The sequence below is a fragment of the Dioscorea cayenensis genome, chromosome 11 (genome assembly GCF_009730915.1).
Source record: "Dioscorea cayenensis subsp. rotundata cultivar TDr96_F1 chromosome 11, TDr96_F1_v2_PseudoChromosome.rev07_lg8_w22 25.fasta, whole genome shotgun sequence".
Classification (NCBI taxonomy): Eukaryota; Viridiplantae; Streptophyta; class Magnoliopsida; order Dioscoreales; family Dioscoreaceae; genus Dioscorea; species Dioscorea cayenensis.
Genome location: NC_052481.1, coordinates 20,738,916 through 20,759,959, shown reverse-complemented (window position 1 = coordinate 20,759,959; position 21,044 = coordinate 20,738,916). Strand labels below are relative to the sequence as shown.

The window sequence follows — 21,044 nt, the reverse complement described above, 5'->3', positions numbered from 1 at the left end:
AATGACAAAACTCAATGCTCATAACTGAAAGCTTATGAATTTTCATTTCAATCTCAAGGTTGCTGCTACAATGCAAGATCATTCTTGTCTTAAGATTTTAAACAAACACTACTGAAAACAAGTGCTCTTCCAAGAAAAAACCAAAACCATGGAAGTAGAACTTTGACAAATTAAATAAATGTGTTCAATTATGTTTTTATAGTGCATTTTACGTATTTGTTTCTCTACTCAAGCTCCATTCCGGCCATTGGGGCGGCATTGTTGCCTTCATATTCTTCATCACTATCTTCATTATCAGCTTCATCGATTTGTTTTCGATAGTCTACCTTAAAATCATAGTCTGTGTCCATATCATTAGTGGAATTCAACTTTTGTGCTTTTCGCCTTTTCTTCTCTGCTCTTCGCTTGCATGGATCGAGAATACCTTCTGCAGTGTATAGTTTGTCGTTTTGTCGGTTAGAGGTATTTTGTTTTGTTTCCTCAAGATCTTTTAGAATCGCTTGCCATGGACTCATCATTCTGAATCACTTCATTTTGCTCCACAGCACCCTGAGACGACAAAAGCGGTCAAACAATTAGGGTGTTCTCGATCAATCTAAATAAGAAAATAAGTAAATTCAAAGTGGGTGAAACAAACCTCATCCTTCATCTGTTCATCAAAATTTGGTGGTGATGATGGAGGAACTTCAACATGATTAAAGTGTTCAACAGATGGAAGGGTTCCAATGAATGAAGATTCAGTCTTGTAAACATCATCAACATTAAATTCTTTCCCAAACTCAGAAACAACTACTGCCTCAGCATTATCTACTTGATTTCGTACCGGAGGCAATGTGTAATATGGAATTTTTCCTACAAATATGAGATAATATTAATCAAACGCCGTGTCACAGAATTGACTACGTATACTGGAAATTAACAAACTAACCCTCATTCCAGTCATGAAGAACAATCCTTGCAGCAGCTTCAACATCCACAATACCACCTTTTTTTAGTTTTCCCCTCAAAGTAGCAACCTTATAAAGGAAGTCATCAACAGAGCTAAAGCTCGGCAACTTGTAAAATGACATCAACCTTTCAGCAGGACAAAGGTCTAATATCTTCTTAACTATAAAAATAAAAAGGCCCTGTCAAGTAAAGGAGGCGTCGATATCATGAAACAGATAAAAGTAACTCTGAACAGACATTTGTCATTTCATTCATCTTGCTAATTATAGAGAGTTGATCATACACCCAGTGATGAAGTACTTCAATACAAATTTAGTAAAGTGTATCAATATGAACAGTATTACTCATGGAAGTTACCTGGGCCAACAAGGTCTTCTAACTTCTCGATTCTCTTACAATTTCGAAGAGCAATTGATGCATCATCATCACTAGACTTGAGCATTACAACTCCAGGGCAGTCCAATAGCTTCACATTCTTATCTAAATGAACTTCTTGCATTGATCGAGTCAACCCAGGAGTAGCCCCAACATTGACCACATGAGACCTTTTCAAGCTGTTAATCAGACTACTCTTACCAACATTTGGCAGCCCAACTATGCCCACAGTAATTGATACTTTGAGCTGCAAAATACAATCAAGCCAGGCTCAGGAACTTTGTAGACAATTAGATTCATACACTAAATGAAGGACATCATAATGCTACAAGAACAAATTGAACAAAAAAGATATCCCTTGCAAATTGATGACTTTGAAGATGAATACCATCTAACAAACATCTCTGAAGACCAATTTCCACACTTAATACAATGGTTAATAAAATATAAAGAATTGACACCATTTTATCTAATTGAAACTGCAGTATATATCACATAAAAGCTCACAAATACAGAACCATATGGCTCACACAATGCAGCCATGAACCCTATCAGAAAAGCATGTAGAATATTTACATCTCTTGTGTTGTCTTTCAATAGTTTTAACATATCGCACTCGAATGAATTTCCTCATTTTTGGAGTATAATGTTTGGGTGATCACACAAAGACATATATGGAGCACCCAAATTTATGCTCTGTATGGAGTAAAAACTTCATTTTGAAATTTTGTTGTGCAGTGGAGTGCCTAATAATTCCACATTGGCTAAGTTTGTGAATATTAATATAAATATATGCCTGAGATGAATCAAGACCAAAACATGTTTTGTTTGCATTTAACATACCCAATACTAATGTCTGTCAAAAAATATCAACTGTGTGTGCATTCAACAAATCATAGTGGTTATAGAATGGTGTAACTTTCTTGTGTTCGATGGATATTGTGAATATTGCAAATACTTTTAATTAATTGTTAATATTGCTCTTGCAACATTGCCGATGCAGATACAGGTGTTCCCATATTCTGTTTTCTACATATTCTTTGAACAATATCTGCATATCTGGAAGACAGCAGTCATCAACATTGCTATTGGTCTTGGTTAGTATCTCTGTTAATCATCTTAAGTTTTAGAATAGCCAGTACTACATCCTGACTTATTTTGCAACTATAGAATTAATGCTTTGGATTTACTTGTTTGTTTTCCCCATTTCTTCTAATGTTCTTGTTCCTATGTTTCTATATCCAGCATTTGCGATGACTAGCTTGCTTCCAAACATTACACTTTTTTTTTGTTTAGGACGCCTTAGTGGCATTTTAGTTATCAGCTAAGTTAATTTAAGAAATCAAGTTGTACATGTTACATTGATTTTACATGTTTTTGCTGTGTTTATCTCGGTTTAGTTAATCTTATCCTAGTTATAGGTGATTACGTATGAACTGATCCAGTTTGTTTGATACTTTGGCTAAATATTTGTCTTATCTAGGTTTTATGCATATATATATATATATATCATGTAAGTCTCTAGAATTTGGGGATGGAAGAAGATTTCATTTTTCATACAACTAGTTTATAATGTGTGGTAGGTAAATCCAGCCATGAAGTGAGAAGGAAATCTTGGTTCTCTAGTTCTCTTTGAGAACAGGAGGGACTTTTTTGTGTCATTTCTTAGTCCTCTCACAACAAAATGGCACTAGAAGGCAGATAAATGAAAAATATTGCTGGTAAACAATAGACAAAGTTTCAATTACCCAAAAAGAAATAAAAATACTGCTGTATGATCCAAGGCTTAACTTGATGTCAAACTTAAGTGTCACTTTGCTTCATAAGGAGGTTATTTTCTTTTAATCAAAACCAAAAGCACAGTGCTGAAGTGCTTAAATGATGACTAAATTGTAGCCTTTTAATAGCAAGCCATTAACTTTAAAGCTTGAAATAGATTTGTATATTTGATAATTTTTCCTATCTTTAATGTTGTCCCTATATAATCATACTAGTCTAAGAGATTAAGATTTTAGAATGTATAGGTGTTTGGCAAATTGGTTGCTAATTTTAATGCTGCTCACAATGATGTTCTTCCCGTGTAAGATCCTCAATTTGTATCAGTTCACTAGCTCACACATGAAATAGAATAAAGCCCACAATTTCGATTTTGGCATAGGTACTATACATAATTGATCTTATAGAGGATGACTAGTGTTAGGGTCAACATGAATTTGACCATAATTGGGTGCCTATCAGCTTTTTCAATCTTTGAAAACTGGTACCTTCACATTTAATGTCACTTTGCAGCAATATATGTTCATGGTAAACAATGCAAAAGCATGGATTGCATGATCATAGAGATTATTGGTCATGTGAAGAAATAATATAAGCTTGTTAATATGTCATTGTAACATTATTACAAGAGTTTTGATAAAGTAGTTCATGTTTACCTCATGGCTTCGAGAATAATTCTTCAACAATTTTATCAGAGTTTCAGCTCCAAGACAATCACTTGTTTGAAGCATATCACTCTTTTTGGATGCTTTGGAGGTAGATTTCCACCCTAAATGTGATCTCTGCTCTTGAGTGCTACACTTAAAAGCAACTGTTGGTAACTCTTCTCGGAAATAGTTGAGCCATTTTTCTAATGCCTCCCGAGGAACAAGATCTATGACAAAGAAAAGAAATGTTTGATCATAATGGCAATACACACATCTTTAATTGACTGAATCAAAAGCAACATTTTTAAGCAAAGGACCAAAGAGGTGTATTTCTTTGGAAAGAAAGCCATTTTACACTTTCCAGTAGAAGTTGATGTTTTTGAAAGTTAGTAGGTTACAGTAAATGCAAGCCTCATAATTATTCTTGAAGTTTTTTGGCAAATGTCAGCTTGAAAACATGAAGCAAAGCTAATAAAACAGGACATACCTATCTTATTCAAAAGCAGAATAAGCCGCTTATTTGGATCAGACTTTAAGATCATCTTTTCCATATCAACACACCGTGTACCAAAGGGATCTCTTGCATCAAGAACCTCCAAAATTACATCTGATGCTTCAACAACTTTGACCAACTCCTTGTAGAAAGCTCTTTCAGAATGGTCTGAGAAATTCAAGACATTGTTCAAAGTACTGGTTATATTAAATTTAAGCGATATGATTAACAACGACTACAAAGAGAGAAGAATATTGATAACTTCCAATTCAAACTAATTAGAAAACAAAATTAACTAATACCATGACTTTTATGTGCAGCCAAGGTTTCCTCAACAGCACTTCTATTTGAGAACTCATCATCCTTGGCAGAAGCACTGGCAGCCAAGTTTCCAAGATCATCATTGTCAAGTAACCCCAATTTTCTCTTCTGAGCCTGTGGAACAAGGACTGTCAATCGGCAATGGCATATTTAATCATTGAACTGAATAAAAATAATTCATCATCTATTATGCTTAACATTATTCAGGTCATACTTACATTGTAATTCTATGTAATTCTAAGTAAAAAAAAAAAAAGTACTCATTCACAACAAACTTAGAAGATGAGTAAGAAAAAGGCACCCTTTCTTTCCTAGCAGCTTTCTTCTGTTCCAACTCTTCTAAAGCACGAGCTCTTCGAGCCTCGAGTGCCTTGAGCTCCTGTTCCTTGAAAGGCCAGTCATTTGGGATGCCAGGATCCTTCTCAACCTTGCGCTTCCGGTTCAACCCAAGTTTCTTTGCTTCCTTTGCCTTCTTCCTGTGGTGTTCCTTTACCTTCCTTATTACCTTATACTTCTTTTTCAGTGACACCCTCTTACTCTTACTCTCTAAATTGGCAAATTAAAAATTAAGCACAATCTAATCAACCAAAAAACAAAATAAAAGGCATTAGAATTTATAAATTTTACTCTTGCTCTTCTTCACCATTATTTGATCTTCAAGGGCTAAACCTACAACAAAGAAACCCTTCAACTATTCAGAAATCGACATCTAAACAAAGCAAACATTCAGATCAAAAAGATAACTTTATAAAAGAATCAGCCATATTCTTTCACTAAAACAAACCAGAATCCGTCAAAATCCCATTTTTTTTCTTCCAGATGTGATGAATTTCATCAGAAAAACCAAACCGCATGAATTTCGCGGAGACAAAAAAGGTAGAATGGCAATGCTCACCTCGTTTACCCAATCGGTCTTCGAGTGAAACCTCCAACGCGGGCAGGAGAGGTGATGGAGAGGAAGAGTGGCGATAGAGATAAAGGGATTAGGGTTAATTTAGGTGTCAATCCTTTGCCCCCTGTTTGGTTCAGGGGGAGGAGGGAGGGAGGAGTATGGAGGGTTTGAGAAAAATATCGTGGTTTGGCTCATTTTATGAGTGTGGAGAAAGTAGTTTATTTCGCTTTGAAAAAAAGAGTGGAGGAGGAGAAAGAGTGTAATGTGATTCGACTATTTTCGCCTCGCATAACAAAAATAGGTAATAATATATATAATAATCAATCGTAGAATAATAATAATAACACAATATATAATATATGATAAACATTATAAAACACACACAATAATTAGCGAAAAATATTTATTTGATTATGAGGAAAGTCATAACATCTCGATTATAATTGATAAATATTGGTTAAAATGTCAACACCCAACGATCATCAAACATACCCTCTATTTTTATCATATTTATTCATAAAGTCTTAAAAATCATGAAAACATACTTTGAAAGATACACTATCATATTTAACAAAAAATTACGCTCACGATAAACATATTCACAATCCCAAACAAACAATCACTTTCAGTGATACATGATAGAATTCTACATATAAAGTGAAGGGCATTAATGATATTTTTGAATTATTTAAAAAAATAAAAAACAATAAACATCCACTCCCCAAAAAGACCCCATCTGGGGAGTGGATTATGAGGTGAGAAGGGGTGAGGCACCCCTCCTCACCCCTCTCACCCCCTTCACTCCCTCAACCAAACAACACCCACACCCCCAACACCCCTCACCCTCCTCCCTCCCTCAACCAAACAAAGCCTTGGGGTTTCCTTGAAAAAAAACTTATTAATGCTTGAAGTCTATTTATTTATTTATTTATTTTGTAGTAAAATGCTTGGAGTCTTTTACTACATCTTCTACAATATCTTTTTTTTTTCTTCTTTAAAAAATTATTTTTCATTTTTATGTTCTATTTCTTTTTAAATAAATAAAATATCAAAATAACAACAAAAACAATAACTCATCTGATTCTAAAACTAAAGAATATCCTGATTCCAACTTATTAAAAACTAACACTTGTCTCTATTTCACAATAAAAAAATTATGAGACATGTGTCAGAATATGATAAACTGGAATCAATGTATTATCTGATTCCAAAAAATCAATGTATTATCTGATTCCAGAACTAGAGGAGATGATCCGCAAAAATAAAACGAAACACGTACAACATAAACCAAAAATAAAAAAATAATTAACAAAAAGTAATCAAATTAATATGTAGTAAGTCAAAGATCAAAGATCAAAGATGGTAGAGTTTTGAAGGTTGTTGAAGTTGAGAAGTAACATTAAAAAATTTAAGCACATGCAACCACTGTTCTCTTCTCTTCAGCCGATGAACGGCCACCGTCGCCGGAATAAGCTCATGCGAACACTTCCCATTGCTTCCCTGGATAATCATACATCCCCGGCTTCTCACTATACCTATTCATCCCCTTCCCACCCACCTTCAACCACTTTCCGACCAACTTATCCTCCGGCCCAACAACCTCGCCGGCGGGGATCTCCGACACTGATATCCACTCCACTAAATCCCAAGATAGAACATAGCCCATTCCGGACATGTAGTCTTTGAATGGATCTTTGCTGGCGCAGGGGATGACAAAGCCGTAGTAAAGATCACGGCGGGGGAGAGGGAGGAGAGAGGCGGCGAGGTTAGGGAGTTGGAAGAAGACGTCGTCGTCGGCTTTCATGATGTAGTCGTAAGGGTGGGGGAGGATGTGGGGGAGAGAGGAGAAAAAGGTGTAGGTTTTGCCGGAGTTCATGTTCTCGGTGCAGTTGTTGAGGATGATGATGTCGTTGTGGCGGAGGAGTTTCGAGAGGGATGAGAAGGTGTTGGTCGGGTTTGGAAAGGTTACAGAAGATGAAGTTGAGGTGAATGGTGGAAGAAGGGGAGGAGAATGGGGTGGGGTAGAGGAGGCGGAGGAAGTGGCGGTGAGAGTAGTGGTCTGGGAGAGTGAAGATGGAGATGAGAAGGGAGAAGTGGTCTTGGGTTTGGAGAAGAGTAGTAGTGTTGGTGCTGGTTGTTGTTGTTGTTGTTGTTGTTGTTGAAGGGTGGTGGAGAGAGGTGAGGATGAAGAGAGGGAAGGAGGAGGATGATGGAGGGGAGAGTGAAGAAGAGGAAGAGATGGAGGAGTTTCATCATGTTTTGGTTTGGGGGGTGATGAATGATGAATGAGATTTGTGTTTGGGTTTTATATGTGATGTGTTTTTGAATATATATATATATATATATATATATATATATTTGTGGAATTATTGGAATGCTTTGTTTGGTTTGGGAGGTGGTGAGAGAAATGGGGTTGGATAAGGGGGTGATTCTTGTGAGTTTGGTTTTGGGAAGTTATGTTATGTGTGTTGTGATTAGTGTGTGTATTTGATTGTGTTTGTTAAAAGATGTCTGAATTGTAGTGATACAAGAGATGATTTTCATGTGAATATAAGGGACAAGTGGTGTGATTGTTGTTGATACATGTATATATATATATATATATACAGAAATAAAAGTAAGATCTTTTCGGTTACTTGATGACACTAGAGAAAGTGATGGATGTGTGTGTGTTATTTTTTTCAATGGGGGAATGGACATGCTGGGGGATGATTCTCATGGGTTTCTTATTTTATGCGTTGACATGTAACTGATTTAAAACACAGCAAACTTTTTATATTCACAAATCACGTTCAGGTTGTGATTTGGAAAACCCAAGTGGCTTGGGAGAATTTCTGGAATGAAAAAATCATAGATATCGACTTTCTTAAAAATTAAAATAAAAATTCTAATCAAATGAATCTTTATTTTAAGAAAAAATTTAAAATTAATGCTAATTAGCTCGCACCTTACCCTTTTTTTTGACCCTTCTTTACGCTTTATGACTGAAATATTTAGAGGCCATTTCAAGTCTAATCTAAGTTTAAATCTTTAATGTTTCTAATACTCTAATTTCTAGTATTATCCTCCTCCCTTTGTGTAACTTTTTAAAACTGCATTTCTATTCCTGAATTAAAGTCATGATTTATCTAATTAAAATTAATAATACTAAAAACCAACTTCGGATCACCTTGACACAACATTTCAGCTTGGAACAAATCTATAAGCAAAAAAATTATTTTTTTAATTCTTTATATAACATGTGAATAATGTTTTAAGAAATCTTTTTATAAATATATTAGACAAAATACAATTAGCTTCACAATAGCAAACAAAAACACTAAATAAATAAACAAACTAAACTAAAAAAATACTAAGTAATTATTAAATAAATAAATAAACAACACAAAAGAACTCATATGATCAACCAAAGAGAATTAACAAGAATCAAAACAAACCTCAAATTCAAGAGAACAATCCACAATGTGATCCACCGATTTCATTCAAATTCAAGCACAATTTACAAGAACAAAGACGACAACCAAACCCTAGAAACAAGCAAACCCTAATCCCAACAAACACTCAGCCGCCAAAACCATAGAGAGTCCTTCCCTGACGCTTGAGAGCATAAACAACATCCATCGCCGTCACCGTCTTCCTCCGAGCATGCTCCGTGTAAGTCACAGCATCACGGATCACATTCTCTAGAAAGATCTTGAGAACACCCCTTGTTTCCTCATAGATCAATCCACTGATACGCTTCACTCCACCTCGGCGAGCCAGACGACGGATCGCCGGCTTGGTGATGCCCTGGATGTTGTCACGCAGGACCTTGCGATGGCGCTTCGCTCCGCCCTTGCCGAGACCCTTGCCGCCCTTGCCACGCCCGGACATCGTCGATCGAAAGCGAGAAACTCGAAGCTGAAAGCCCTTCGAAGATGGAGAGAAGTTGGTGAGAGTTGGGGTTTTATATAGTGAGGGAATTAGAGGTTGGTTCTCGCGCTGATGACTGAGCTGTGGATCGGGAGGAGAGTGTTTTGGACCGTTAGATGGAAAATAGACGGTGTAGATGGGCTTTATTGGGAGATCTGGATCAGTGACCTGGCGAGTGAATTGGGGTTTTGTGTTTCTTTTTTGGGAAGGTGAAGTTGGGCGGGTGTTTTTGGCGGTAGGATTTGAGATGGACGGTTGCGATGGAGTTTTGCTTTGGAGTGAGGATCAGTGACGTGGCACTTTTTTGTTTTAATTGTTTTTATGAAAAAAATAATTGTATGTAAAATTAAAAATTGAATTTTTTTTAATTTCTTTGGAAATATTTTTTCATTAAATTTTTTTTTGTATCTCTTTATAAGCAAAGAAATTGAAAGTAATTTTAAAAAATATGGTAATTTTTTTTATTAAAATTTAAAAACTCACTAATTTTGTTTAATCTTAAGAGATTTGATCATTTCAAATGTTTTTTTTTTATATTGGGATGGAGAAAATATTTATTTAATAAAAGCTCAAATATATCTGCATGCCAAGATTTATTTATTATATTATATTTGTTAATTTTTGTGCCGCATGTTTAACATCATGGATATACCATTGTATTTGAATAATTTTTTTTTAATGAAACATGGACTAAACATAACTCTCTCAAGTCTCAATCATTATTGTGTAAATTTAAAAATTTTCATTTTAACTACACCTTTGAGGATAACATTAAAGTTATAATTAGTCAATAAACTTATAAAAATAATTAATTAATAAAATTTTTGAAAACGTTGTAGTTTACAATTTTACAAAATAGAGACCGATTTTTTTAAAAATATTTTTTAAAACTATGCGGAAGCAAAGTTAATAAATTTTAATCGCGTTAACTCACATAATCGTGTTAATTTACATAAGCAAAATAATTAATTTATTTTTGATTATTTTAAAAACATCACACTATAAAAACATGATATAATAAGAGATGGTTTTTTAAAAAATGATAATTTTACCATTATAAATTAAGCTTCATATAATGTTTTTCTTTTTTATGAGCTAGTTTAAAAATAAAAAAACAAAGCTATGTCTCTATTTTTGCAAAATTTGAAAATCACAAGGTTTATTTTTTTAATTTTTCCCTAAAATTTTCAAAAATTGACATCAAGATCCCGACGCGAATCTTGGCGTCAAACTCGCCTCAATCTCACCGTCCATTAACTATAAGAGTCCACGGCGAGTTACCAACCGAGTTGCTTCCTTCTCGACTCAGAGCGATCCGTGAAGAAGAAGAAGACGAAGACTCTTGAACTCCTCCGGGGCTCGTCTATCGGAACAAGCCAAGCCATCCATGGCGGCCATGGAGCTCTGCTCCGAAGAAGCACTGCGATACATCTGGGGTGGTGCTATCCCTCTCCAGATCCATCTCCATGAATCCGAGGTCACTACTCTCCCACCTCCTCCTCCGGCACTGGTAACCCTAACCCTCTTCTTTTCATTCTTCAATTCCAATCTCTGATGAGGTTTTTTTTAATGGATTTTTCTTTTAATCATCTTGGATCTTCATTTTCGGTAATGGAGTTTTGATTTCAAGGTTTGATTATGGTTTGTGTTTGTTCTCAGATTCTGGGTCCTCGCATTGGTTACTTGCCTTTGTTGGTATCTCTTTTGAAACCCTATTTTAGTAGTACGCTTCCTCCGGGCGTTGACACTGTTTGGTTCGATTACAAAGGCTTGCCTTTGAAGTGGTTCGTTATTCTTATCATCTCTTCCGGCTCTGGGATTTCTTCATATTAAGGTTTGAAATTTTTGCTTTTCATGAATGAATGTTAGGTATATACCTACAGGAGTTCTCTATGATCTCTTATGTGCAGAACCAGAGAGGCCATGGAATTTAACGGTAATTTTCGATGAAAATGTTAAATTTTGAATCTTGTTTCAGGGTTTGATGTAGCTTTAATGAGTTTTTTACTAATTCCTTATGGTTAGTATATAATGGCTGTATGATTTGGTTTGCAGGTCCATTTTAGAGGACACCCTGGAGAAACTTTGATCCCATGTGAGAGTGAAGACAATGTAAAATGGAGCTTTATTAATGCCCTGAAAGAGGTTCGGCTTCTAACAACTTCTCTTTTAATCTGATATTTGGATACCTTTATTTTCTTGTATACTCAGAGCCTCTTTTTTCCTAAATTGAGCAATATTTATACATTCAGAAACTGTGTATATTCCTTGCTGGACATTCAGTTTTATGGATGGTTAACCTTCATCATTACAGATTGTAAAGCTCAAAATTATTTATTTATGCCCTGTTAAGATATCATACGCATTTTATCGCTAAGTTCTACATTTCATTCATCAGTGATGTATGAAAGATAATTTCTTACATGATGCTCATTATAAAGAGTTTGCAGGAGAAATCTCTCTACTGCATTACGTTTGATTTCTGAAAGTTAAATTTATCTACATATCGCATTCATTATACTTGAAAGAGGATTACTATTGAGGATATAATTCATTAGATGGCATAGGTAACCCAAAGGGGTAGGGAAATTGATCAGGAGTGCTCACAAAAATAGCTTAGATAGGATGCCCACTAACATTGGAAGAAAAGAGAATGGTTGCATCTTGTGAAAACTTCCTACATAACTAACCTTTTTTGTCTGTGACTTGAAATTAAGCAATTCATTATATTCCTACTGACTACTGATGAAACTTTGTATTTAGTTTGATGTCTGAACTATTAATGGCATATTTTAAAACTTTGCAATGAGGACTCAGACAGGATAATGAAATGGTTTTATTCATATTTTCAATAGTTAATAAGTTGTGACATGTATGTTCACAATTTCAATTTTATTGCTAATTGCTCTATATTCAGTTGCCCAGAATCTGCCGTATTTTGGTTTAGTTACGTACCTTTGACTGTGATGTACATTTTCTTTCTCTGATTAGAGAGGTTTGAGATTGTTCTCTTTCACTTTCACTAGTAGTTGAAACTTTAATATATTCAAAATCTTAGTCTGGTAGAAAGTGCCTGTATTTTTTTTATGCATTGGAAATGCAGCTTAGTAGAAATTGTGAATGGAATAGCTTTGTTAACTGTTCTTTGGGTGAAAAACTTATTTTGCCTTTATTTGGCTGGCGGATGTTGATCTCAATAAGATGCTTATATGTTTCTTCAGGCAGCATATGTTATCAATGGGAACTGTAAGAATGTCATGAACTTATCTCAGGCAGATCAGTTTGAGCTGTGGCAATCATTGATGAAAGGTTGGTTGGTTAATTTAAATTCTTCATGTTCCTCAGGTTGATTTGTTATGTGCTGATACTTTAGTTTGACATGAATCTTTGCTTTCTTGGTTCCTTTCCTATTACAAACAATTAACATATATTTCAACTAGGCAACATGGAAGGCCATCAACGAATAGCATCAAGACTTAAGCTTGGTCCCATTGGAGAGGATTGCACGCTCAAAACAGGATCAGGACAACCTCGTCAGGCTCTTGGTGAAGCTGAAACCGCTGGATCTAGCCGGGTTGGTATGTTTTCTCTTAAGGATGATTTCCTATGCTGTTGTTAACAATGTAATACTAGTTAATCTACTGCATCATAATAAGAACACAAATTCTTTAACATGACTGGGAGAAGAGATCTAATAATTAAAAAGGTCCATTTTTTCCTTTTAATTAGAAAAAGAAATGAGTGGGTAAATTTTAGTTGCCTCACATCTTTTTGAAAAAAAAAAAATGATTAACCTTGTCTTGAGTGATTTCTCAACATAATTGCATCTTTGCATCTTCTGATTATTGGCCTCAATTTGTGTTGATATAGTCATCTATCTTGAATAACAAAATTTTGGACTTTATGGTAGATTTGAAACTGTTTTTGCTGTTATAAACCTAATACAAGGTTAACACCGTAGGAAGTTTACATAAATAAATCTTTTTTTTTTTTTGGGTCTCTCTTCATTTTAATTCCTTGACAATCTCTCATTTGGAAAGGACAGTCAAAAAAGGGCAAAGCTGCGGAGACCAGTTAATTAAGGTTGATTTAGGCTGAGAACCTAGTGGATAGTGTACACATAAGATGTTACGCTTTGTCATCTTCTTTTATTCATCAACACATTTTAATCATACATTCATGCCACATTGAAGACCAAAATGTGGTTGCCTTTATATACTTTTCATTATTGGGAGCTCCAGTGTTACCTGAATGACTTATTTTGGCATTAAAATTTTAGATGTTTCATGGAGTTCTAAGCTACTTTTTTTTTGCATTACCCAATCCTTACCAGGCAGAATTCCTGTTCGGTTGTATGTGCGCAATATCAGTCAAGACCTTGATGATTTTGATGAAGCAACTGCAGTTGATAGCTGGGACAGTATCTCCTACATAAATCGGCCAGTTGAAATTCACAAGTATGAAGGTATTGTAGGGCCTTGAAGAGGCCACTCAGCTATAAGAATTTCCACTTTTTCTGGTTTATAAGTGGATCAGTAAAAATTGCTTTAGAAAATATATATATATTTTTTAACCTAAACTTACCTACCATCCCAGTGGATTATCTCACATTGGATCTAGGTTTTATCGATTCATTGACAGCCATAAGTGTTTCATTTGACCACCTCACCACCACAAGGAGGTTTTGATGCTAACAATCTATGTTAATGTGAATTAAACCTGGTTTGTAATAACATCATCAGTCTTGCTGTTGAGGTCCTGGCATTAGTCTTCACCTCTACTATTGTTATGCAGGTCACCTTCTTACATTAAGGACAGCTTTGAAAGCTCTACTGCCTGAGATCTTTGACGACGAAACCATGCCTGACAATCAAATATTCAGTAAAGAAGAGGGATGCCAAGTGACCAATCCAAGCTTTGAGGATTATGAAACACCTAATAGTTTGAGAAACGTAGAGGCGGAAGAAACGTCGATAATTAGTGATTCTGTGGTGCTTTCGAAGAAACCCAAAGTCAAGCTTATTCGAATTCAAGGGATTGAATTAGATCTGAGTATTCCATTCTTCTGGGTGGTCAACAACCTGATGAACCCTGATTACTTCATTCATATCTGTGTATTTACTGAAGCATCACCAAGTCAAGTCCTAGTGAGATGATTGAACATTTTTTTTGTTTTTTTAAGTGGAATTCATATATCATTGTTTATTCTTTTGGGGTCTTATTGTGAGAAAGGAATCAGATAGTTAGGGTACCATCAGTTTAGTTGTGTGGGATCAATTGGGTTGTTCCATGAAGGGAAAGGTTTCTATGCATATAAATAGAATTGCATTTCAGATTTATATTCATATTCAAAATCAGGTTGTATTTTTTTGATTTTCTGTTGCTTGGAAATCAAAAGAAATATTCGGTTGAGTGGTTTATCATTGCAAAGGTGTTGGTGGGAGTGCAGTGATGCATCATGTATGCAGCTGAGGATCTGATTTTTCAAGTTGAATCTTTCTTGAACTCATGAATTTGTTTGGAATTCTTTAATTAAAGAAAAAAAAAAGCAGAAAACAAAACTTCGGAAATACCATTTGTATTAAAATAATAGCAACTTTCCTTTTAAAAAAAAAAAATCAGTAATGCAGTTTTGTCCTATATCCAGATTACTCATAAAATTGCATAAACCCTCAAATACTTAAAATGAATTCTCATTGTTGAAAAAGTACATAAGAATAATTAAAAAAAAAAAAATGCTAGTTTAAAAATTCCATAATCATGCAATGCAATAAACTCTTGATGAGCAAACATTCAAATCAGCCGGATGCAAATATATATGGAGCAACCAAATTTATTATGCTCAATACATGACTGTCACAACAAGATATACAACTTGGCTAAAAATTGCTATAGAATACCCAAAAAAAAACCAAGTTACAGGGAGAATACAACAACAGAGATTATCTTGGTCATGTTCCAGAGTTAATAAGGATAGGCAGCTTTGTTGCTTACGTACAGCAAAGATGCAGGACAAATTGCCTCCAGAGACTTGCTCAGCAACATTTTGCACCTGCATCAGTGGTTCAACTGCCAAGGAAAAAAAAAAGAGGAAAAAGAGATTTGATGTTTTGGATAAAATCAAGTGCTTAGATTAGAAGAGGGCTACAAGCACAGTTCCACTCTTCCACCATATTCTTCTTCACTAACCATCTGAGGGTGCTGTTGATGTTGCACTTCATTCAGAGATGTGCATCTCTTATATGGACTGAAACCTTTAGATGATATTTTGATGCCAGAGTTCAAAGTCCTGAAAGCTGAATTCACACTTGGCTTGAGCTTCGAGGTTGATACCAGCTCTGTCTCCTCCTTTAAATCGATTGCAATTTGCGAGTCGACAACTTCACTGCCTGAACTAGTGTCGGAACCAGACCAAGAACTCTCCTTTTGAGCCTCAATTCTATCCGGAGCTTCTGCCTGGTATTTTGGTGAGTTCTCTTCTGAATTAAAATCCGGAAATGGTAAACCTCCAGAAAAAGGCCACCACAAAGGCAATGGAAGACTGCTCGCATCTGCCGAATGGATAGGATGTATGGGGAGATGAGAACAGAAGAACATTGGATGAGGCATGCCGACGACCCAAGGGTTCCATGCATTGTTATGCAACGCTTGATCAGAGTTTTCAGGATCAATGCCTGTGCTTTGTTGATGGCTTCCATTATCATCTGCAGGTGATGACTTGATAATTTGCACCTTGTTCTCAGCGACCGGTGATAATGGCTTTTGGTGATCTGATATCATGACTGTTTTACCAAAGAGCTTAAGACTTGTTCCTTGAGTTTGCTCTGAGAAGCCTTCTTTGGACAGGAAGGCATCATCGATACCTGAATCCAGTTCCTGGAAAACATATGTTAAGGGGACTGAGTACATTATGAATGAAATCGAGATTTCTTTCAATTGAAATGAGCACACAGAGATGATCTTTAAATATAATACCATGACAGATGTGTCATCCGCAGTCAACTTAGCACATACAGAGCCTATCATTGGAGTTCCTTGCTTTTCAGTCGATAAACTGCATAACCCACTGCCGTTCTCTTGTTCATTGAAGGATCCATCTGGGTCTGATCCAGAAGCAGAGAAAAGTGGAGATGTACACCGAATTGGGGAATTTGGACCAGATGATCCTGAGGCATCTGACCCAATTGCAGATATTACTGATGTTGGTGATCCCTTCTCTTGCTCAGGAAGAGCGGGATTTGCTGAAATAGACCAAGATGGACGCTCAGGACCTTGGATTCCTTTGGTAGATGGAATTCCTAATTTACGAGGATAAGGATGCATAGGCTTCCTTTTAGGCCGAGGAGGAGGGATCTCAATGCTATTCACAGTTGTCATATTGCTACTTCCCGACTCACGCACCACCTACACAATTACAATTGAATGAGATCAAGTACAACACCTAGAGATATTCAATAAAAAAAGCCAAAAAAATCTCTCCAATCACCTCCATGAATGATTAAACTTACTCGATAAAGCAAGTAAGAACACCCATGAACTAATATGGTAGAAGATTAATTTTTTGTAGGAAGAACACTGGACCTTAGTGAAGAACTTCTGAGCATGGCTTCGTATTTGAACAGCAGTCTTTGTGCCAATATGTTCTGCAGATAATGACCATGTCAGACTAGAAAAGCAATAAAGATAACAATATTTCTATCTAACAACCAATTCATCTAAACACCTTCTATCCGCCGCCAAGCACGGCCATATAGTTTCAAAGCTTCCAAAAATTTATCGTGCTCCTCTTCAGTCCATTTTTCTCGTTGCTTAGTTATTGTGTAAGGTTTCCTTACCTGTTAAGGGGCAAAAGGTTTTACACTCTAAAGAAACCAAATTAAAGGCATACATGCACATGATTTCAGAGAAGATTGCTTGCTCCCAAACAAATAGTGAAAGATATATATATATATATATATACCTTAGGAACATGTTCATCCACAGATGTAGCCAAATCTTTCAATTGAAGGCCATTGGCGCATGAAACTTGAATATCCACAAGCATCTGATTCTTTGAGACTTCAGTTAAACTCAACATTGAACTTCCACTGTTTCCCTAAATTAAAGAACAAAAAAACAAAAAAATAAAAAAATCACATTTTTGAGCTTTTTTTTATTCTTTATAAGTGCTTATTACAGAGTATGTTTCTACAAATCAAGCAATAAAAAGAACTATTTTAAAAGAAGTAATTCATCACGCACTCAATTGAACAACAATACAGAACAGTTAACTAAGCATCACAAGCCAAAATAAAAAAAATAAAAAATAAATAAATAAGAGCACATGATCAGAGATTTGGTTTTCACCTATTGAAGAGTATAATATTCTCATCTGCGAGACCAGTTCATCGAAAATATAAAAGATTCAAAATCACAAGCGAATAAATAACTCACAAATCAAAAAGCTAAAAACTTTGAAAAATCCAAACTTCACAACAAACTAAATTTGAATCAAAAGACTAAAAAAAGAACACACTTCAGTAGTATTGCTGCTTCTAATTTAACATCTACACCCAAAAACCCACTATACTTTTTCGAGATGCCAAAAACACATCAAATCTCAATAACCAAATCCAAAACATAAAGATAAAAACCTGCCAAATTTTTTCCTCATCTCATTTTAATCCAACAAATAAAACCACAACCAATATTGAAAATACTCATTCCCTCACTTCACTCAGACAACCACTAATAAAAAAAAACCAACCAAATCTCCCAAAACCTACAAAGGCACAAAAAAAAAATTCTGTCAAAAATTTCTCATCAATCTCACTTAATCACACTTGTACACAAACAAAACTAATCCAAAACCAGCCCAATCTCTCAAAACCTAAAAACAAAAATCCTCCAAGAATTTCTCATCAATCTCACTAAATCACACTTCAATTCAACCAAAAACACACCACTAATTCAAAAATTCCCATTCTCTCACTTTAAACAAATACCCACTCATCAAAAACAGACCCAATCTCCCAAAACATACAAATTTTTTTATACTCCTCATCAATCTAACTAAGCCTCACTCTAATCCAATAAAAAAATCACTCACCAATTCCCAAAAACACTCAGCAATTCAAAGACTCTCATTCCCTCACTCCACACAAACAACCACTCATAAAAAAACCAAAATCTCCAATCTCCCAAAACCCAAAAAAACCCCCAAATAAAAACAATAAAAAAACAAAAACAAGCAGAAAGAAAAAACATATACCTTCATATCCACAGCTCCGCAATCCGCAAAAACCAAAACTCGACTTCTAAAATCCAAACACAAACAAGTTCCCCAATCCCATCACTCTCATCTCAAAAACCCCCCAAAACATCCAAAAACTCCTCCAACTCAGGTGTCCATCTATCACCAAGAAAGAAGAAAAAGAAAAAGACAAAAACAACAAGAGTAGGATCCAATGATTCCAACCCTAGAGAACTAAAATAGAAAACAAACAAGAAGTATGAAGATGGATGAAGAAGATATTGGAGAAGAAGTAGAAGATGAAGAAGAAGAAGAAGGGGGATGCCACGTCAGAGAGAGAGAGAGAGAGAAGAAGGCGGTGGTGTTTGGGTGGTGGGGTGGGGTTTTCTAGTGAAAAAGGAAGAAAGGGTAAGAAATTTGGAGGGGACCACCACTCGCATCTTGTGGCTGTTGTTGCCCGAGTAGTGACACGTGGAGGTCTCCATCGCCCCTCGCGCCCCGCTTTTCAATTCCTACTCTATGTTCCCTCTGAGGAATGCGCGCATTGCTCGCTCGCAGGTTAATAAAACTTCTTCTGAATTGGATTAGCTCCTTTCTTTCTTTTTTTTTTCCTTTTTGCCTTTTCACTCCTTTTCTTTTCTCTATTCCACTCTCAGTCCTCCGCTCCATCAATTTATGTTTTTTTTTTCATTTTTAAAAATTTAATAAAGTGGATAAATCACAAATATATTAAAACTGAATATAAAAAGGAGAGAGACAGATTGACAGCCTCTACAAATAAGAGAGAATCACCTCCTAGACAGACGCAAACCAGAGCAAAGCAAATTTTTATGTATAATTTTAATTAGAAAAAAATAAGTATAATTACTAATAACTTCTTTGTCTATTAGTACCGAATTTTCTATATCATGTTCTTATCAAAGAGCGGGATTCAAACTTTGATTTATGTGAGGATACAAGTGTTTTAATGTATTAACTCATGTTTATGCACATTTTTTTATATGATTAGTTGATATTTTATAAAAAAATGTGTGTAAGTTCTAATATTTATCGGTGATAATTCACATTTATTTTATATTATTTATTTAAAAATTACATTAAAGATAATTTTATATTCCACTATTTTTGTTTACTATTTTAGAAAGGTTTAAAAATTGACACTAAAACCGCCAAGTATTATTTTTTTAAAATCATAAATATTCATATTATTATTATTATTATTATTATTATTATTATGAGTTATATATACTTTTGTTAGGTTTGACAGATATAATCTAAAGATCATTTATAGTCTACTGTTATATATTTTTGGAAAAAAATCATATTGTAGGATTTTTAATGGAAAATTATCCGCTTTACATCTATATCAAATTCATTCCAGCAATGCATAAGCATCTATCTTCATATAAAGAGTCAAAATTAGATATAAAAGACTAAAATTCAGGGTCAAAATAAATAATATCAGATATTTTTAGGTGCAATAGAGACTTTAAACATAACAAAAATTAATCATTTCTGAAAGGATATACAAGCACACAAAAAATTAAAAAAAAAAAACATATATTTTAACACTATGTTGTTAAAGTTTTAGACTACTTTTTTTTTTATTTCCAATTTGGATATTTATCAGGGTGTATTTGAAAAAAAAAGCCAACAAATAAATATCTCAGAAAAATCCAGAGCCGCTAAAATTTAGGCTAAGCTTTTGTGAACAAGAAACATACACTTGATAAATAAATCAACAAAAGTGAGACAAATTAATATCTTCCTCATAATAATGTGACACGTGTCCAAAAACAGTTCGATAATTCAAAAAGGATTCATAATTCCCATTTATTCTAAGGAAAATCCAAAGCCTCTCAATTCTCCGAAAAGTTTTGGCCACCATGAATTTATCCACATATTTTCCTTAATTTTCTTAATTATTTTTAATTATATCTTGGAGATTCGGGTACCCTTCAATTTCCACCCACCTTTGGCCCTTTATTATCTCAAATTATTTAATAATAAAAAAAATTATTACTTTTTTTAATTAAATTGACAACTAACACTTTTATTTAAGAAAAAAATCAAGAACATGCACAAATAAAAAATTAGTACCTCTAGGTGTTTCAGTAAATTGATTTTTCGTTAACTACAAATAGATTTTACGGAGAACTCAAGTGCTAATTATTCCGGAAGTTGTTGGTTGGTTAAATTATTTATATAAAAAATAAAAATAAAAATAAAAAGATATTACCATTTAATGTTTGAAACTAAATTCTAAATGGTTGGATTAATCTTGGCCAAGAGTTTTGGATCAAAAGAGCAGTAACGGTAAAGTGCACTGGCAGAACTTTTCGTCCCGAGCTTTTCGCCACGTCAGCAAAAGCGACGCGTCCCCATTAATTAAAGCGACGGCAAAATAAATTAATTAATAAAATTAAATTAAGTAAATAAACGAAGGGC

The 21,044-nt window shown here is 34.7% G+C and overlaps 5 protein-coding genes across 6 annotated transcripts; 1 reads left to right on the top strand and 4 right to left on the bottom strand.

The window, feature by feature from the left end:
• LOC120272515 (guanine nucleotide-binding protein-like NSN1) lies at positions 1 to 5,573 on the bottom strand. The gene is given in 11 exon segments (XM_039279353.1): positions 1 to 477; positions 479 to 549; positions 638 to 852; positions 929 to 1,108; positions 1,306 to 1,570; positions 3,756 to 3,973; positions 4,234 to 4,407; positions 4,542 to 4,674; positions 4,862 to 5,106; positions 5,188 to 5,229; positions 5,456 to 5,573. Coding segments are annotated over 10 exon segments (1,773 nt in total). The 5' UTR covers positions 5,207 to 5,229; positions 5,456 to 5,573; the 3' UTR covers positions 1 to 224.
• Positions 5,574 to 6,798: 1,225 nt separating this feature from the next.
• LOC120271739 lies at positions 6,799 to 8,634 on the bottom strand. The gene is made up of 2 exons (XM_039278414.1): positions 8,622 to 8,634; positions 6,799 to 7,582 (listed from the first exon to the last, which is right to left on the bottom strand). The coding sequence occupies exons 1-2, from the start codon at positions 8,632 to 8,634 to the stop codon at positions 6,927 to 6,929; spliced, it is 669 nt and encodes a 222-aa protein (XP_039134348.1). The 3' UTR covers positions 6,799 to 6,926.
• A 261-nt stretch (positions 8,635 to 8,895) lies between these two features.
• LOC120271888 (histone H4) lies at positions 8,896 to 9,386 on the bottom strand. Its single transcript, XM_039278570.1, has one exon. The coding sequence runs from the start codon at positions 9,323 to 9,325 to the stop codon at positions 9,014 to 9,016; it is 312 nt and encodes a 103-aa protein (XP_039134504.1). The 5' UTR covers positions 9,326 to 9,386; the 3' UTR covers positions 8,896 to 9,013.
• A 1,285-nt stretch (positions 9,387 to 10,671) lies between these two features.
• LOC120272069 (autophagy protein 5) lies at positions 10,672 to 14,787 on the top strand. Its single transcript, XM_039278807.1, has 8 exons — positions 10,672 to 10,874; positions 11,024 to 11,148; positions 11,234 to 11,300; positions 11,420 to 11,509; positions 12,586 to 12,673; positions 12,805 to 12,942; positions 13,698 to 13,829; positions 14,159 to 14,787. The coding sequence occupies exons 1-8, from the start codon at positions 10,752 to 10,754 to the stop codon at positions 14,518 to 14,520; spliced, it is 1,125 nt and encodes a 374-aa protein (XP_039134741.1). The 5' UTR covers positions 10,672 to 10,751; the 3' UTR covers positions 14,521 to 14,787.
• Positions 14,788 to 15,171: 384 nt separating this feature from the next.
• On the bottom strand, positions 15,172 to 18,924 carry LOC120272068. 2 transcript variants are annotated; one of them, XM_039278806.1, is made up of 7 exons: positions 18,615 to 18,924; positions 17,711 to 17,735; positions 17,325 to 17,459; positions 17,088 to 17,199; positions 16,946 to 17,007; positions 16,340 to 16,768; positions 15,172 to 16,240 (listed from the first exon to the last, which is right to left on the bottom strand). In XM_039278806.1, exons 3-7 carry the CDS (start codon positions 17,439 to 17,441, stop codon positions 15,509 to 15,511), a joined length of 1,452 nt encoding a protein of 483 aa, XP_039134740.1. In that variant the 5' UTR covers positions 17,442 to 17,459; positions 17,711 to 17,735; positions 18,615 to 18,924; the 3' UTR covers positions 15,172 to 15,508. The 2 variants fall into 2 exon arrangements, with proteins under 2 accessions (XP_039134740.1, XP_039134739.1); XM_039278805.1 differs by lacking the exon at positions 17,711 to 17,735.
• Between the last annotated feature and the right edge of the window lie 2,120 nt (positions 18,925 to 21,044).

What these genes read in the sequence shown, in the direction of transcription:
- LOC120272069 (XM_039278807.1), top strand. Translation starts at nt 10,752, where the DNA reads ATGGCGGCCATGGAGCTCTGCTCCGAAGAAGCACTGCGATACATCTGG. An exon ending in CACCTCCTCCTCCGGCACTG is followed by an intron (nt 10,875 to 11,023) that starts GTAACCCTAACC and finishes GTTTGTTCTCAG; the next exon opens with ATTCTGGGTCCTCGCATTGG. An exon ending in CGCTGGATCTAGCCGGGTTG is followed by an intron (nt 12,943 to 13,697) that starts GTATGTTTTCTC and finishes AATCCTTACCAG; the next exon opens with GCAGAATTCCTGTTCGGTTG.
- LOC120272068 (XM_039278805.1), bottom strand. An exon ending in TGGATGAACATGTTCCTAAG is followed by an intron (nt 17,200 to 17,324) that starts GTATATATATAT and finishes GCCCCTTAACAG; the next exon opens with GTAAGGAAACCTTACACAAT. An exon ending in TGCTTGGCGGCGGATAGAAG is followed by an intron (nt 17,008 to 17,087) that starts GTGTTTAGATGA and finishes CATTATCTGCAG; the next exon opens with AACATATTGGCACAAAGACT.
- LOC120271888 (XM_039278570.1), bottom strand. Translation starts at nt 9,325, where the DNA reads ATGTCCGGGCGTGGCAAGGGCGGCAAGGGTCTCGGCAAGGGCGGAGCG.